This window comes from Bos indicus, chromosome 21 (assembly GCF_029378745.1).
Source record: "Bos indicus isolate NIAB-ARS_2022 breed Sahiwal x Tharparkar chromosome 21, NIAB-ARS_B.indTharparkar_mat_pri_1.0, whole genome shotgun sequence".
Classification (NCBI taxonomy): domain Eukaryota; kingdom Metazoa; phylum Chordata; class Mammalia; order Artiodactyla; family Bovidae; genus Bos; species Bos indicus.
The window spans coordinates 25,207,368-25,224,320 of NC_091780.1; the positions used below are offsets into that span (position 1 = coordinate 25,207,368).

At 39.6% G+C, this 16,953-nt stretch overlaps 2 protein-coding genes across 7 annotated transcripts in view; one reads left to right on the forward strand and one right to left on the reverse strand.

The window, feature by feature from the left end:
- HDGFL3 (HDGF like 3) overlaps nt 1-14,911 on the forward strand; it is a 76,182-nt gene extending 61,271 nt beyond the window's left edge. The window contains exons 5-6 of the mRNA XM_019983281.2: nt 1,398-1,544; nt 13,814-14,911. Of these exons, the coding sequence (XP_019838840.1) occupies nt 1,398-1,544; nt 13,814-13,819 (153 nt within the window). The 3' untranslated portion in view covers nt 13,820-14,911. The remainder of the gene's footprint in view (nt 1-1,397; nt 1,545-13,813) is intronic.
- The window catches only part of TM6SF1 (transmembrane 6 superfamily member 1), a 55,589-nt gene that overhangs the window by 10,077 nt on the left and 28,559 nt on the right, over nt 1-16,953 (reverse strand). For 4 of the 6 annotated variants that reach the window (XM_070775231.1, XM_019983276.2, XM_070775230.1 and 1 more), the window contains one exon: nt 15,758-16,641. The exons of 1 other annotated variant lie outside the window; for it this stretch is intronic. In XM_070775231.1, the coding sequence (XP_070631332.1) occupies nt 16,450-16,641 (192 nt within the window). In that variant the 3' untranslated portion in view covers nt 15,758-16,449. Of the gene's footprint in view, nt 1-14,704; nt 14,847-15,184; nt 15,277-15,757; nt 16,642-16,953 lie in introns of those variants that run through there. One more of the 6 variants, XM_019983277.2, reaches the window with a different exon arrangement.

The following is a 16,953-nucleotide window of genomic DNA, read 5'->3' on the forward strand; positions in this document are numbered from 1 at the left end:
AGTTGAATACTGAATATGACTCATTAGCAAAACTGTAGTAACACCCTATTTCTAGTCTTAAAAAATTATAAAAACTTGAAGAACTATAAAACTTAAAAAATCACTTACAGGGTTACTTGTCTGTATCCTTTGTAGGCACTATAAATTTTAGGGAGCTGTGCCTTATTTTCCATAAGAATTCCAAGTCAGGAACTGTTATTTGAGGATTACTATGTAAAGCAGTTACTCCATTTTTATTATTATACTGTATTTACTAGGAGAACAAAAGTATTTCACCTTTTATATCATCACACTTGATTTAAACTTAAACTCTAGGCACTCCACATTCAGATTATTAAATCTGCTTTCCTTCTATGAAGGAAAATGAAGTCATTTTAAAGGGACATTTGAGGCTTGGTTGGTCGTTTCAGTTAAATAAAATAGAAGCAATGTAATTATAGATTCTGTCACATAGCTAAAAGGTATTTTCTCTTTAAAAGTTGCATTTTAAAATACGGATTGTCTGAGGAAGCTCAAATTTTCTAACTTCATTTTTGTTAAGACCAAAAGTGACTTGGCTTAATGAGTTTTCTTAGCTGTTATTTGCCATGTGCTTAAAGATTCATAAAATTTTTCAGAAAGGAAGTGTAAGTAAAATGCTACATTTTATTTTCTTAAAAGTGCACAGTGGAGCCAGCTTTTGATCATTTTAATGCTGTTCTGCAAAGCAGCTCTGGCTGTGAACTCTAATTGTATTTTCATCCTCACTGCAGAGTTCATCTTGGTTTCAGAAGCAAGATGATAAAAAAGGAGCTAGTTCACCAGTATGGCCTTCAGTTCTTAAATAATTCTCCATAATTTAAAAAATTAAAGTTAATTCAGATCACATGGTGATGTACAAGTTTTGCCAAGATCATGCCGTATATGCCATTGACCTGACAGCATCCATACGTGCTCTGACGTGGGTGTCCATGTATGATCCTCGAGTGTTGATCTTGCTTCTCTGGACCTTACGCTCTGCTGTGAAATGATGGGGAAGGACAGGCGACCTTTAGGGTGCCTCATAGCTCTGTAGCCTTCCTAGAGTGGTCTCCATCAACTGTATTTATTCGTTGATAGTGTTCCAGGTGTGTGACTCTTCATTGTCTGCCCTTCATATCACACTGCCGGAAGAACTAAAAGGTTATCTAGTCCACCTCTACTTCCTTTCCAGCTGGTTAAACTGAGGCCCAGGGAGGTGAGATGACTTGTCCAGGGTTATCTAGCTCAGTCTTAGTACCTGCATGTTGTATCATGCTGTATCCTGTATCAGGCCACACAAACTGGATATAAGCCAGCTGTTCCTACATTTCTCACTTAAATTTGTGCAATCAGGGCTCTACTTTTGACTATAATTTTTAACTTGTCTAAACCTTTAGAAATCCTCTAAACAGTCCCGGAAATCTCCAGGAGACGAAGATGACAAAGACTGCAAAGAAGAAGAAAATAAAAGCAGCTCTGAGGGTGGAGATGCCGGCAATGACACAAGAAACACAACTTCAGACTTGCAAAAAACCAGTGAAGGGGTAAGAATATGCCTGTAACGTCTCCTGCCTTCCTGTTCACCTGGAAGGCACTCTGCCTCAGAACAGGGTTCATATCTCAGTGTTAGTAAATGTGGCCTTGGTGATGGAGAACGTGCTCAGCTGGACTTAATACATTCATTCTCTGCTCCTGAATTAGTGATGAGCTGCTCACAGTCTGAGAACAAAAGACAGCCAGGTGGGAATTATACCTGCCCATCAGTTTGGAACTCAAACAGGTTCATTCTCTTTTAAACTAACTTCAGCAGCTTGCGAGTTTTTGAAAAGTTAGGCATGAAGTATGAAATGATGAAATGCCACCTCAGAATTTGACAGTTGTATTCTTTTATTATAAAATGAATGGCATGTTCAAAATAGGGTATTTTATACTGCTCCTTCTTTCCTAGAAGCAGTATGTAATTTAATTTACCTAGGGGACTTTAAATATTTAAATATTCAAACTATATGTGAATGTAAATGTTTAAAGTAACCAAGGGGGAAAGTTGTCCACTTTGAATCTTGTTCATTAGTGTTAACCTCTGTCAATAACTTCAAGGTCACAGGCAAGTCAACATCTGTAAAAGTTTTAGTGAAGGCACATTTGCCCGTGGTCATTTTCCATGGATCTTTATGAAGACTAACTGGACAGCAGCAAATCATTTTAAAACAGTATCCATAAAACAAGTTATTACTCTTTAGTTCTGATTTCATTTCTGGTCTGCTTTTGTCAGTGCTGTTTACCTCTCCACTGTCTCCTGCTTCCAGTAACCCATGTTTATTCCCAAGTTATGACAATTCTAACTACTACATTGTTCCTCTTACACAGCGCAGCTTCACTCTGTCCTCTGCCTGCCTGCCTTCTCTCAACCTCTCCAGTAAATAGACCCCTCTCATTACCTACACACATAGCCCTCCCAGGGACACTGAGCTGCTAACAGTCACCAAAGGCTTGAGTACCTGACTTAGATTTGGTTTTCTTTTTGTCTCACCTGCTGCCTTCACCCTAGGTATCTTTAATATGCATATAGCAAAAACTCTCACCACATGTCTCCCCTTTACCACCAACTTCATGTCTGGCTGCACTTCCTGTGACAGAGAAGGCGGCAGTCTACACCCTTACTACTCCATGTGCAGCCTGCAGACCAGTAACATCAACATCATCTGGAGGCTTGTTAGAAATGCAGAATCCAGGCTCAAATCTAGACCTACCAAACCAGAATCTGCATGTTAACTAAACTCCCAAGTTATTCATCCACACATGACAGTTTGAGAAGCACTAAGCTCTACCTTTCTATCGTCAGAGTCCAGAATATCATGTCCTCCTACCTTCTCCAAGGTTACCGCCTCACCCCCATCGCTTGTCCCCCCCTCTCCTGTGCCTTTCCTTTCTTTCCCACTGCTCCTTACTCTCTGCCTCTAAATGGTATTAGGTGTCCCTTACCCTTATAGGAGCTTCCCTTGTGGGTCACGGAGAAGGCAATGGCGCCCCACTCCAGTACTCTTGCCTGCAAAATCCCATGGACGGAGGAGCCTGGTAGGCTGCAGTCCATGGGGTCGCACAGAGTCGGACACGACTGAGGAACTTCACTTTCACTTTTCACTTTCATGCATTGGAGAAGGAAATGGCAACCCACTCCAGTGTTCTTGCCTGGAGAATCCCAGGGACGGGGGAGCCTGGTGGGCTGCTGTCTATGGGGTCTCACAGATTCGGACACAACTGAAGCGACTTAGCAGCTTGTGGGTCAGCTGGTAAAGAATCCACCTGCAATGCAGGAGACGTGGGTTCAATCACTGGGTTGGGAAGATCCCCTGGAAAAGGGAAAGGCTACCCACTCCAATATTCTGGCCTAGAGAATTCTAGATCGCAAAGGGTCAAATAGGACTGAGCGACTTTCACTTTCACTTTACCATTATAGATACTTCCCTTCTACTATATGTCCTACTCTTTCCACCTTTCTCTTCATCTCTAATTTCTTAAGTTGTTTTTTCCTCCCAGTGTCCATTGTCTCACCCACTCATGACTTAACCCCCAACACTCTTGTTTTTCCTTTGCTATTTCATTGAAACTGCTCTTGTAAAGGTCCCTAGTGATCCTCCCATTGCCAAACCCATTGTCTGCTTTAGTCTCAGTCTGCAGCATTTAGTACCATTGACCACTTTCTCCTTCTGACTGTGCCTCCAGTTCACTAGTCTCTTCTGCTTCTCCCAGTTTCTTCTCAGTCTCTTTCTAGAGCACTTTCCTCCAGGCTGTCTTGGCACCCTTCTAGTCTGAAAGTTTCTCCTCTGTCCATCTTAGGCACTCTCATGGCTTCAACTGTCATATATGACTGATGGCTTCCCATTCTATATCTCTTGCATTGTAGATTCATTTTTCTGTTAATGAAACCATCTCTACTTTAATATCTTGAAAGCCACTCAGAAGATAGTTGCCACCAGAAGTAGCAAGAGCAGCAGCGGTAGCGGCTGACACTGTGTACCTGTACTGTGCTCAGTGCTGTCCCTGCACTTAGTCCTCACGCAGATCCCAGGAGGCAGGTGCCAGGTGCTCTGCACTTTGTAGCTGAGTAAGCTGAAGCTGAAAGGATGGGCAGGGTCACACGGCTCATCAGGGCCTGTAGAAGCAAGGGCCTAAGATCTTTTTATTTCTACCCTGTGTCTAATAATATAATTTTATATACAAAAGGATATACATAATATCAAGTAGTAAGCAATACCAGAGACCCTACCACTCAACCCCAAAAGTAGAATATAACAATAACTTGTATCCATTTACAATGTTCTTTCCCAACCCATCTTCTTCCTACCCAGAGATAACCACTAGTGTTGTATTTACCATTTCCTTCCATTTTTAAAACTTAGCCCATATGTAACATACAGGTATATACTTAAACAATCATTAAATTTTGCTCCTTTTTGAGCTTTTTTAAAAATGATATACTCACTACTGTGCTTCCAAGATTCCTTCATGGGATTATGTGTAGTTTACTCATTTCTCATTACTTTATAATACTCAATTCTATGAGTACATCACAACTTCTTTATCCAGCCTTCTGTTGACAGGCATTTTGGTAATTTCCAGCTTTTTGCAGTTAGGAACTGTGTTGCTGTGAATATTTCCATATTGTCTCCTAGTGTACGCATGCAAGGGTTTCTTTAAGGGTATGTAAACTCAGACTGGACAGGCTGAGTCACAACTATTTTTATGGTGTTTATAAGATACTGCCAAATTACGTCCCTATAAGTTGTTGGACCAGCTTATATCCCACCATCCATGTATGAGTTCCCTGTGACTCACTTGTCATTGTCAGACTTTAAAATTCTTCCCAATATAGTGGGTGAAAATTCTAGTCTTAATTTGCGATTCTTTGGTCAGTAATAAAGTTGAGCCTCTTTTTACCTGTTTGACCACCTGTGCTTCCTCTTTTGTGCAGTGCTTGATTTGCGAATTTTGCCCATTTTCTTATTGAATTTATTTTCCTACTGATATGTAAAGGACTCCTTTACATATTCTGGATTCTAACAAACATGGGTGGTCATGTGCATTACAGACATCTTCTCCAAGTTTGTGGCTTTTCTGTTCAATTTCTTAATGATACCTGTTAGTGAATAAACATTCTTCATTTTATTGTAGTCAGATGCATCAAATTTTTCTTGTTATGGTTATCATTTTTCTGTATTGTTTGAGAAATCCATTCCTATCCCAAAGTCAGAAAGATATTCTCCTGTATTTCATTTTAAAATTGTAAACTTTAGTTTTTAACATTTTAGTGTTTAATCCATCTAGAATTGATCTTTGTGTAGGGTACGAGATAGGATCCCACTGCATTTTCCCCACAGCATAACCATTTAACCAGCACCATGTATTAAACAGTCTCTCTATTCGTCTCTGAAATGCAGTGTCATCTGTTATGTAGCCATGGGTCTCTCTGGGTTCTCTATTCTGTTCCTTTGGTCAGTACTACAGTTTCTTAATTACAGTAGCTTTATAATGTGTCCTGATATCTTATAGGGCAAGTAGCCTAATTTGGGGGGTTTTCTAGGTGGTACAGTAGTAAAGAATCTGCCTGTCAATGCAGAAGACACAAGAGACAGGTTCAGTTCCTGGGTCGAAAGATCCCCTGGAGAAGGAAATGGCTACCCACTCCAGTATTCTTGCCTGGGAAATCCCATGGACAGAGGAGCCTGGTGGGCTACACTCCATGTTGCAAAAAGTTGGACATGACTGAGCATACACACAGGCAGCCTAATTTTTTTTCCTCAGATATTTTTTAGACACAGTCTAGGATAGAAGGTCAAGAGGGGCTTTTTTTCTTGATGGGAGAATGTGCAGCACATAGGCTGATAAGACGGAGAAGGCAATGGCACCCCACTCCAGTACTCTTGCCTGGAAAATCCCATGGACGGAGGAGCCTGGTAGGCTGCAGCCCGTGGGGTCGAGAAGAGTCGGACATGACTGAGCGACTTCATTTTCACTTGCATGCATTGGAAAAGGAAATGGCAACCCACTCCAATGTTCTTGCCTGGAGGATCCCAGGGACGGGGGAGCCTGGTGGGCTGCCATCTATGGGGTCGCACAGACTGAAGCAACTTAGCAGCAGCAGCAGCAGCAGCAGACTGATAAGAATGATTCAAATGTGCAGTGATCACAAAATAATAATGTAGGAAAGAATTGCCAAAGTAGGGCTCTTCAGAAGGCAAACAGGCATAAAATCCACTGCACATCTGGAGGGGTGCCTTAGTTCATGCACTGAAACACGAGGAACTTACCTGCCTCTGCGCTCAACACTCTGTTTTCCTCCTGTTGGGTGCGGGGGCAGGTAAGTGGGTACCTGCAGTGAGAGCTTATAAAAGTTCTCATCTGATTGCTTCTGTCTCCTTAGGAAGGAAGGTCAACAATTTGAGAGTAAGAGCAGGAAGAAGTGTTGAAATTTCGAGAGGAGGAAAAGGGATAAAATAGTTAGAATACAAAAGTGACTGGACTTTGGAACAGCAGGAAGGGCCCACTCGAGGTTAGTGGTCATTAATTTAAGAACATTCAGATGGCTGTGTGTTTTTCTCCAGGCGTATTCAATTGTGCGATCACAGAAAAGTAGAGAACCGAGCTTATCCAGAATTGGAGTTTGCCCAGAGAGCAAAGTAAAGGAAGTTTGAGGCAAGGGAGTTGAGGGCGTATGTGAGGAAGAGATTAATTATAATGATGGACACATGGAATCCAAAACATGTTCAGAGGGAAACACGGATGTGAGGAAGGGACAGGATCAACAGATTTTGAGTATCAAAGAGTTCTTGGAGTTGGAGTACTAGGTAAAGGGAAGGGACTAGAAAGACAAGTAGAAATGAAATAGTCAGATGTCTAGATGGAATTATGGAAGCAGGCAACAGGGCAGGTGCTCTTGGTGTCTTCAATAAGACAGGTTTTCATTGTGTGAGCTCTGTTCACATCGCAGAACATCGCAGTACCCTTGGCCCCTGCTCATTAAATGCCATTGAAAACTCCAACCTACAATGTTCCCATGAAAGTGAAAAGTGAAAGTGAAGTCACTCAGTCGTGTCCAACTCTTTGCAACCCTGTGGACTGTAGCCTGCCAGGCTCCTCTGTCCATGGAATTCTCCAGGCAAGAATACTGGAGTGGGTTTAAAAAAAAATACTGGAGTGGGTTGCCATTTCCTTCTCCAGGGGATCTTCCCAACCCAGGGATCGAACCCGGGTCTCCTGCATTGCAGGCAGATACTTTATCCTCTGAGCCATCAGAGAAGCATAATTTCCCCCCAAAAAACAGTGACCTAGTATTTGCAAATGCTCTCAGTGGTTGAAAATTGCTTGTTTAAGAAATAACCATGGAAATGAGCAGCTAAGGTAAGGTAGCAGACAATATTTTTAGGGAAGAGGAAGCCCAGGAACTAAGAGGTTAGAGTGTTGCAAAGACAATCTCTGTGCATGTTGACATCCAGCAGTTAGGATGCTGAATGACAGTGAGCCACAGCTGACATCTTCAAGGAGTCAGGGATAGTGATGGGGAGTCTTGGAGAAGACTGCAGTAGGGAAGGGCTGGCATCTTACAGCATTGAGACTAAAGTCCAGAAGGATTTTTTTCCTGGGGGGAAGCACAGAGGAAGAATAGCTAGAAATAGTAGTAAGGTCAAGGTCACCTTCCCCACTTCCAGGGCCTGTAGTATGAGAGCTGTGGCAGAGGAGGTTACCACCTGGGGGTTGCAGAGAAAGCAGCAGCAGGATCTCCAGGGTGAAGCTAGATAGCAGTTAGAACAAATTGATGAATAAAGTATCTTGGGAATGAAGAAGGTTTGCTGATGGCTGACTAATTTCCAAGGGAAGCTAAAGGCAAAGGAGAAAAGGAAGGACATACCCATCTGAATGCAGAGTTCCAAAGAATAGCAAGGAGAGAAAAGAAAGCCTTCCTCAGTAATCAATGCAAAGAAATAGAGGAAAACAATAGAATGGAAAAGACTAGAGATCTCTTCAAGAAAATTAGAGATACCGAGGGAACATTTCATGCAAAGATGGGCTCAATAGAGGACAGAAATGGTATGGAACTAACAGAAGCAGAACATATTAAGAAGAGATGGCAAGAATACACAAAAGAACTATACAAAAAAGATCTTCATGACCCAGATAACCACAACAGTATGTTCACTCACCTAGAGCCAGACATCCTGGAATTCGAAGTCAAGTGGGCCTTAGGAAGCATAATTACAAACAAAGCTAGTGGAGGTGATGGAATTCCAGTTGAGCTATTTCAAATCCAAAAAGATGATGCTGTGAAAGTGCTGCACTCAATATGTCAGCAAATCTGGAAAACTCAGCAGTGGCCACAGGACTGGAAACAGTCAATTTTCATTCCAATCCCAAAAGAAGGCAATGCCAAAGAATGTTCAAACTACTGCACAATTGCACTCATCTCACACACTAGCAAAGTATTCAAAATTCTCCAAGCCAGGCTTCAACAGTACATAAACTGTGAGATTCCAGATGTTCAAGCTGGTTTTAGAAGAGGCAGAGGAACCAGAGATCAAATTGCCAACATTCGTTGGATCATCAAAAAAGCAAGAGAGTTCCAGAAAAGCATCTACTTCTGGTTTATTGACTGTGCCGAAGGCTTTGACTGTGTGGATCACAACAAAGTGTGGAAAATTCTTCAAGAGATGAGAATACTAGACGACCTTACTTGCCTCCTGAGAAATTATGCAGGTCCAGAAGCAACGGTTGGAACTGAAATGGAAGAACAGACTGGTTCCAAATAGGGAAAGGAGTACGTAAAGGCTATATATTGTCACCCTGCTTATTTAATTTATATGCAGAGTACATCATGAAAAATGCTGGGCTGGATGAAGCACAAGCTGGAATCAAGATTTCTGGGAGAAATATCAATAACCTCAGATATGCAGATGACAGCACCCTTATGGCAGAAAGCGAAGAAGTAGTAAAGAGCCTCTTGATGAAAGTGAAAGAGGAGAGTGAAAAAGCTGGTTTAAAACTCAACATTCAGAAAACTAAGATCGTGGCATCTGGTCCCATCACTTCATGGCAAATAGATGGGGAAACAGTGAGAGACTTTTATTTTTCTGGGCTCCAAAATCACTGCAGATGGTGACTGCAGCCATGAAATAAAAGACATTCCTTGGAAGAAAAGCTATGGCAAATCTAGACAGCATATTAAAAAGCAGAGACATTACTTTGCCAAAAATGATCCATCTCGTCAAAGCTAAGGTTTTTCTGGTAGTCATGTATGGATGTGTGAGTTGGGACTATAAAGAAAGCTGAGCGCTGAAGAATTGATGCTTTTGAACTGTGGTGTTGGAGAAGACTCTTGAGAGTTGCTTGGACTGCAAGGAGAGCAAACCAGTCAATCCTAAAGGAAATCAGTCCTGAATATTAACTAGAAGCACTGATGCTGAAGCTGAAACTCCAGTACTTTGGCCACCTGATGCAAAGAACTGAGTGGAAAGACCCTGATTCTGGGAAAGATTAAAGGCAGGAGAAGAAGGAGATGACAGAGGATAAGATGGTTGGATGGCATCACCAACTCAAAGGACATGAGTTTGAGCAAGCTCTGGGAGAGGGTGATGACAGGGAAGCCTGGCATGCTGCAGTCCATCAGCATAAAGAATCAGACACAACTGAGCAACTGAACTGAACTGACTGTAATATCCAAGGGACCCAGTGGAAGAGACTAAGGAATTGGGGAGCAGGGGGGAGGCTGGCATTTAAGAGATGAGGTTGTAAATGAACACAACAAAGTGTCAGGGATGAGAGTCCAGGATGTGATAGATGCTCTGGAGCCCATCTTGTGTCAGGAAGAAGGATTGATCGCTCGGGGCAGAGGGTGGTATTGGAGTGGGAGCCATTTCCTTCTCCGGGGGATCTTCCTGACCCAGGGATTGAACCTGAGTCTCCTTGAACCTGAGTCTCCTGCATTGCAAGCAGATTCTTTACTGTCTGAGCCAGAGGAGCCCCCAAAAGGATTATTGTCTCAGGGCATAGGGTGGGATGGAAGTTACATATATTGGTGAAGGAAGAAGAGGTTCTTACAAGGAGCCCATAGAATTCCAAGACTCCCTTTATGTCTGGGTGCTCTGCCTTCATCCTCACTCCTCTAGCAGAAGCACTAGCAGAAAGGGGCAGGCTGCAGAGCAAGTAGAGCTCCCTTCTTAAGTCACCGAAGTGGAGGTGACTTTGTGGCCAGGACACCATGCGGATAATACACCTGCTGTGTTAATACCTCTTGTCGTGAACAAATAACTCTTAAGACTCAGTGGCTTAAAATAGCATTTTCTATGGGTCAGGAACCAAAATAGATGTAACTTGTTGATACCTCTATCTCCACATCTTTCCAAAGCTGCAATTAATGTATTAGCAGGAGCTCAAATCATTTTTGAGTTGAGGCTTGGCTTGGGGCTTGGTCCTTTTGGAAGGACCTTCCTTTCAGGAAGTTGTTGGCAGGATTTGGTCACTCATAGTTATTAGATCAAGGGCTTCAGTGCTTCACTGACTGTTGGCCAAAGGCCTCCCTTGGTTTCCTGCCACATGAGTCCATAAGGTGGCTTCAGCATGGCAGCTGGCTTCATTAGCAAGAGAGAGGGTGGAAGCAACATGGAAGTCAACCTTTTGTTCTCTGATCTCAGACACAATATCCCATCACTTTTGCCTCATTCAGTTCATTAGACAAATGTCACAAGATCTAGCCTACTCTAAAAGGTAGGGTGTTACACAAGGGTATGAATTTAAGGAGGCAGGTATCACTGAGATCCATGTCAGAAAGCTGCCCTACCCTGAACCAAACACTGACAACAAGGAGATAACTGGCTTAGACCAGTCAGGTTCTGCCCATCCCTGACACTGGAGTCAAGTCCCCAAATCACAAGGATGTCACATAGTTGTGGGGAGGAGCAAAGGACAGAATAAATGTGGGGCGGACAGCCGGAGGGTTCACTGTCGCCACTAACCAGTATTCATACATTTATTCTGGCTCGGGACCTGTTGTTCTTCCTACAATCTGGTGCTGCTGGTGCCCTCCACATCAGGCCCATCTCCTGATTTCTGCATAAAATGGCCTTATCACTCTCACCTTAGTTTATCTTTTTAGCCTCACTTTAGCCTCACTTTTCACCATTCACTCTCATTTATGCCAAGCCAGTGGTTTATCAAGGTTTTTGGTCTCAGGACCCCTTTACTACTCTTAGACAAAGAGTTTTTGTTATAGCTATTGATATTTACTTAATTAGAATTAAAAATAAAATTTTAAGGATATTTATTTACTTTAATAGTAAACCCATTACTTAACAAAATAACACATTTTTGTGAAAAATAAATATCTTCCCAAAAAAAAAGTTCTTGAGAAAAATTATACACTTTTTTACATTAAAAAAAAATGCATATCTTTAATGTCTGCTCTAATAGAAACTCTCAGGCCATATTGTCAAATCTGCTTCTATATTCAGACTGTTGTGATATGTTATTTTGGTTGAAATATAAGAAGAAAATGTAGTCTTCCATAGACATGTAGTTGAAGATGGAGATAGGAATATTTTAATAGTCTATTCAGGTCATTGTGTGTATTCTTTGATATTACACCAATTCTGTAAGTGGTCATTTCTTGGAGGTTAGTTGCAGTGTCGAATCTGAACCTCTTATATTCTGTCTGGTTAAAATCCATTGGACCATCTGGCACTATGAATCTCTTTTCACATTTGGAAAATATTTGTTCCCTGAGTTACTTAAGTTTTCCAAATATTTCACTATGAAATCTTTTTAATCACATTTTAAATATCACTATCTTGTCCCCTAAAAAAAAAAAAAAACTTTACATTTTGGGAAGCTTTTTTAGAGAGGATTTAAGTTTTCTAGAATCCTAATCTTCACTCAAAAGCCCAAATTTTATCATTGGCAATGAATACTATCAGTCATTTTCCATGAAGTAATAGGCTCGTTTCATTTATTTTTGACAAAATGCCAAATACCCAAGTCTGAGTAACCATAGTTTATCTGCCATACTTCCAAGAAAAATTGGTGCTCCATAAAAAGACCCTATCACTTCTCCAGCCTGTAACTTCTGCTTACTGTGTTCGGGTATCCTTCAGCCTGTTAGTGTACCTCACATTGAAATGCCTCAAGAGAGAATCCAGTGGATTAGCCAGCCATTGTGCAGTATGAAACTGGTGTGGCGCTGAGCATGGCAGCCAGTGCATAAAGGCACAAGTTCTAGCTGTTTATGTGGAGTAGATCTGCAGAACACTGTTCAGAATATCCACCAGTGTGAATGAGCAGGGTATTTTTTTCATATGCAGATAGAGTGATTATGGTATGAGAAGTTAAAAATTAATTTGTAATTTGACTCTATTAATATAAGCACCCATTTAATAGTACTTCCACCCAAAAAGCATGTCCTTAAAGTTATAGTTACATTCTGCTACCACTCTCACTTTGCTGGGGGCACTAATACTACTCTGAGACTACCATCAGACCATGTGTTTTAAAAATATTCTTCAACATGGACTGAGTAGTTGTTACTATGAGTTTTCTACTGATGTAAACATAGAATGTATTGCCTTTCACATTAATATTAATAAAAAGACATTGTTAAAGAAGTTTCTTTGGTTGATTAACAATTTCTCGTTGTTTTAATGGGTGTTTTCCTCCTTCACAAGGGAGGAAAATCCTCTAAAGCCTGTGAGTATGATCTTATTTCTAGCGCTTTTCTTTGTTAATAAATAACGAGGAGTCACCAGGCACTGTATCTTGCAAGTTCATAGATTTTAAATGTAATGTGTTTTTTTTTTTTTTTTTAAGATTGGCTTTCTCATTTTGGTAAGAACAAAGAAGACTAAGAAATGTATTTCTGCTATCTTGAGGGGATAGTAGGTTTAGAAACTTTCCTCTTTGAAGGTTCTGGAATTAGCTGTATATTATATATGGTGCAGGGTAGAGTTCAGCTACATAAGTGAAAACCATACCCATGAATGATGACATGCATCCTACAAACAAGTTCATTCACTTAGTGAAGTGTAGAGCTGAAGGAGGCTGTTTTCAGAAAAAGTATTGGGGGCCTGAATTCCCTCTTTAATTTATACCACAAGAGCAGTACTAAGGGGGTTAATGTATTTGGGTTAATGATGAAGAAAACAAAAATAGCATCCCGGTGGGGAAATGTAACCTGACACAATTAAAAGTGGGACCCAAACTAAAACGCAATCCTTTTAGGAAATGGAAGTATTTTATCTTTGTCAAATGGAAGCAATCTAAACTTTACAAAAATCTAGGCTTCCTTTCTCTTTGTATATCTTGACTTAATATTATTAACTCTTGTATTTCATTGAGCCATACTGTCACAAGTAATTAAATTATAAATATTATACAGAATAATTTGCAATTCTGCAAATACTTTTAAAATTTTAAGAAATTTACCTTTCTTTGTGATACCAGAATCCTCACAAAGATGGATTATCTCCGTTTTCCCCTTAACTTTATGTATCCCAGCAATGCATTATCCTAGAGTTTTACAGAGTGCACGCTTCTTCACTGTGTCCTGCCAGACAATAGACAAAGTTTACACTAAAATGCCCTAGTTTTTCCTTTAGGTTTTTGCACTGATAGTATAAAGCAAACCCTCAGAGACTATTCTTGATAAGTATTGTTAATGCTGCAGTGCAGATTGGAATCTCAAAAAATCCAGGTATATAGTATAAAGATGTGGGTAGCTTATATTGTTAATATCCAAAATCATCTAAAGGCTTGTTTTCTTTGTGTTTTTTTCCAGACCTAACTACCATAATGAATGCTGCATACTAAGAAAACCACAAGAAGGTTATACGTTTGGTTGTCCAATATTCTTGGATTTGATATGAACCAACACATAGTCCTTGTTGTCATTGACAGAATCCCAGTTTGTATGTACATTATTCACATTCCTCTCTGATGTGTTTGGGGGAAAAAAAGACATTTTAGCCTTTTTTAAGGTTATTGACTTAATTTCATGTTATTTGGTTGCATGAAGTTGCCCTTAACCACTAAGGATTATCAAGATTTTTGCACAAGCTCATACAAGTCTAGGATCCTTTATCAAGGCAGTTATGTTCATCACTCTTCTGCCTTTTACTCCACCATCACCAAACACTCAGTTAAATATAAATTAGCATTTTTTTTTAAAGGACCACTCAACATAATGCTTAAGGGATTTCTTCTCTGTGACAGAACCCAGGAACCAATTCCTAGATACATAATGTTGGCATATTGAAGGTGAACTTAAAATTGTCCTTCAGTTTTGAGGCCATGTGTAAAGTTGAATCATATTGTAATATACCTTTTCCGTATTAGAAATAGCTAGTTGACAACTTATACTTCTCAAAACTCATGTTGTTACGTACACAAACTCAGTTTCTATATGTGAAGTTAAGTGAGTCTTTTGTGTTACTCCAAGATAAAGGCAATGATTTATTTTCTCCCAATGCCAATACAATTTGAGCTAATCACTCAAGCTGGATACTTTACATTTTAAAGCTGGACTCAGCAGTAGCCCTATGGGAAGTAAGACAAAGCATTGACTTTTAAATATAGACTTTTAAACGATCTGTTGTTTTCTTTTGGAACTAGAATTAGAATAGTTAATACTCATCCACAAACCATTATTATGTGTACATTATTGTTGCAATTGTGATAATAGAAAATTTTATTTATTTTTATGCCAACTTATATTGTGAGAACACATTTAGTCAGTTTGGGTTTTATCAATCCTGTTATGCTTGTCCTTGGAACATCTTTCGCGTATTCGAGGTTTGTAGTTGAAAAGTTTACTGTAAAAAAAAAATCAAAAACAAAAAAATGTATTGTTTTTACAGAATAAATTTATTGGAATGTGTACTGGGAGTAAGAGTTGAGGTTGTAAACAACTAAGTTAGTGTAATTTGGCTTCATATATGTAATGTGAGGTATTAATGTAATTCATATATTAAAGCAAAAATTGTTAACAGCAAGCTGATAAGAGAATCAAGTGCAGGTGAGGCTTTTTCTTTTCTTTTTTTAAACACTCTGGGTTTTAGGACTTGTGTTTTTTTTTTTTTTTTTTTTTTAAACACTGGGGGGTAGGGAGAGGAACTGGCTATATGACTGCTTGCATATCTGTGTTACTTACCAGTTCAGTGGACCCCTAAATTCACACTGGACATTATCCATGCACTGATCTGGACACCATTTTCTTTTAGGTTTTCTTATTTTGGTGACGAGCTAGTAAATAGCATGAAGGAAAAAATGTGAGTAGCTCTGAAAGCGTAGGGCCATTAGTGATGATGCTGGTGATGATGGGAGTGGTGATGATGGCACCTGAGGGCATAAGAGTACAGATCCACTTACCACTCCTGGGCACTGAGGAGGCGGCTATGTTTTGGGTTTGTTTCTCTAATTTAGCAAATACTGATTTTCCTCTATTATACTCGACTCACGCTTCCACATGATGAACAGTTCATTTAAAAGACAGTAGGAATGCCAATCCAGTTCTTTGTCCTTACAAGGTACTTTTTAATTTTGAATATTTTAATTTAAAATCAAGGAAATTTAATTAATTCATCAAAAGTCCTCTTCATCGCTCACACTAAAACATAAGGAGAATGTAGATGACATTTCAAATTGGAACGTATAACTGACAGATTTTTAAAACAAAAAAGCTAAAGACCACAGAACTTTTTTGAAAAAGAAAATACACAAAATGTTTCAAATTTAATAAGATTTGTCTTCATAAAAGGCCAAAAATAATTTATTAAAAATATACACAGAAACACAATAGAAATATTTCCAGTCACCAGTAAAATAAAGGTAATAATAAAGTTATAGATCCCTTCTTAACTGTTTAGACGCAATAAAAAATTTCAGTGAAAGCAGTTTTTGAAACCCCAGTGAATAGTTCACTTTCCTTGGGAAAACACTTTTCAAACAACATTTTTAAATGTTCTGATAATTTGTCCTTTATATTGAGGTTGATCATAAAGCATATACATCTTATATGCAAAAATATTCCTCCAATCTGTATTTGCTAGTTTGAAATTTTTAATATGCATAGGCCATTTTCACTTTCGAATAGTTTCCTTTTCATGTTCATTATTATAGAAGCTAAATTGTAATTTTTCACACTTATACTTAATATATACAAACAGAATATTGAGATAGGTGGTTGTTTATTCACAAATACCCTGAAATGTATTTCTTTAAACAGACTTTCTGAATAACTTCAACTTTCCTTCAAAAAAAGATTTACCCACATAATTCCTACGATACAGAGTATAGAGCAAGAACTGATGTATTCGCAAATGTTCCTGTGCAAGAAGAGAGTGGAATGGGGCCAGATATGGGTACCAAGATAGCAAAAGTCAGTCATCTGGAGAGAAAGAACATAAAACAATGTTTTCATTCAACTTTTTCATCTGCCTTTGTTTTTATGAAGAATTCGGGTCTGTAGATACAGCGATAGGCCAGGAGCTGGGGAAGAACTCCATATGCTATGTTTAAGGCTAAAAAAATGATTTTCGCTTCTTCAGGGACTCTGTAGACATAAGCAGTTCTAGCATGAAGAGAAGCACCGATGTGAGAAAACTGAGCCTGTCATGTTAAAAAAAAAGGGGGGGGGGGGGTGAGGTAAGCATAAATTCTGTGTTCAAATGCATTCCTAATGGTCCATTCAGACCACGCTCCTGTGCCCTCAAAACCAGATTTTCAAACAATCCAGAATCCTCAATATCTCATTGAACTTGGGGTCAGTCTTGATATAACCATTCAAATAAAGTAAGCCTTCTTTAGCATGTCTTTATCAGGCTAACTGATTTTTAACTCATCTAGTGCCCACCCGGCCCAACCCCATACCCAACAGTAGTGGCTCAATTTACAAAAGAAAAATCTGAATAAAATCTGCCT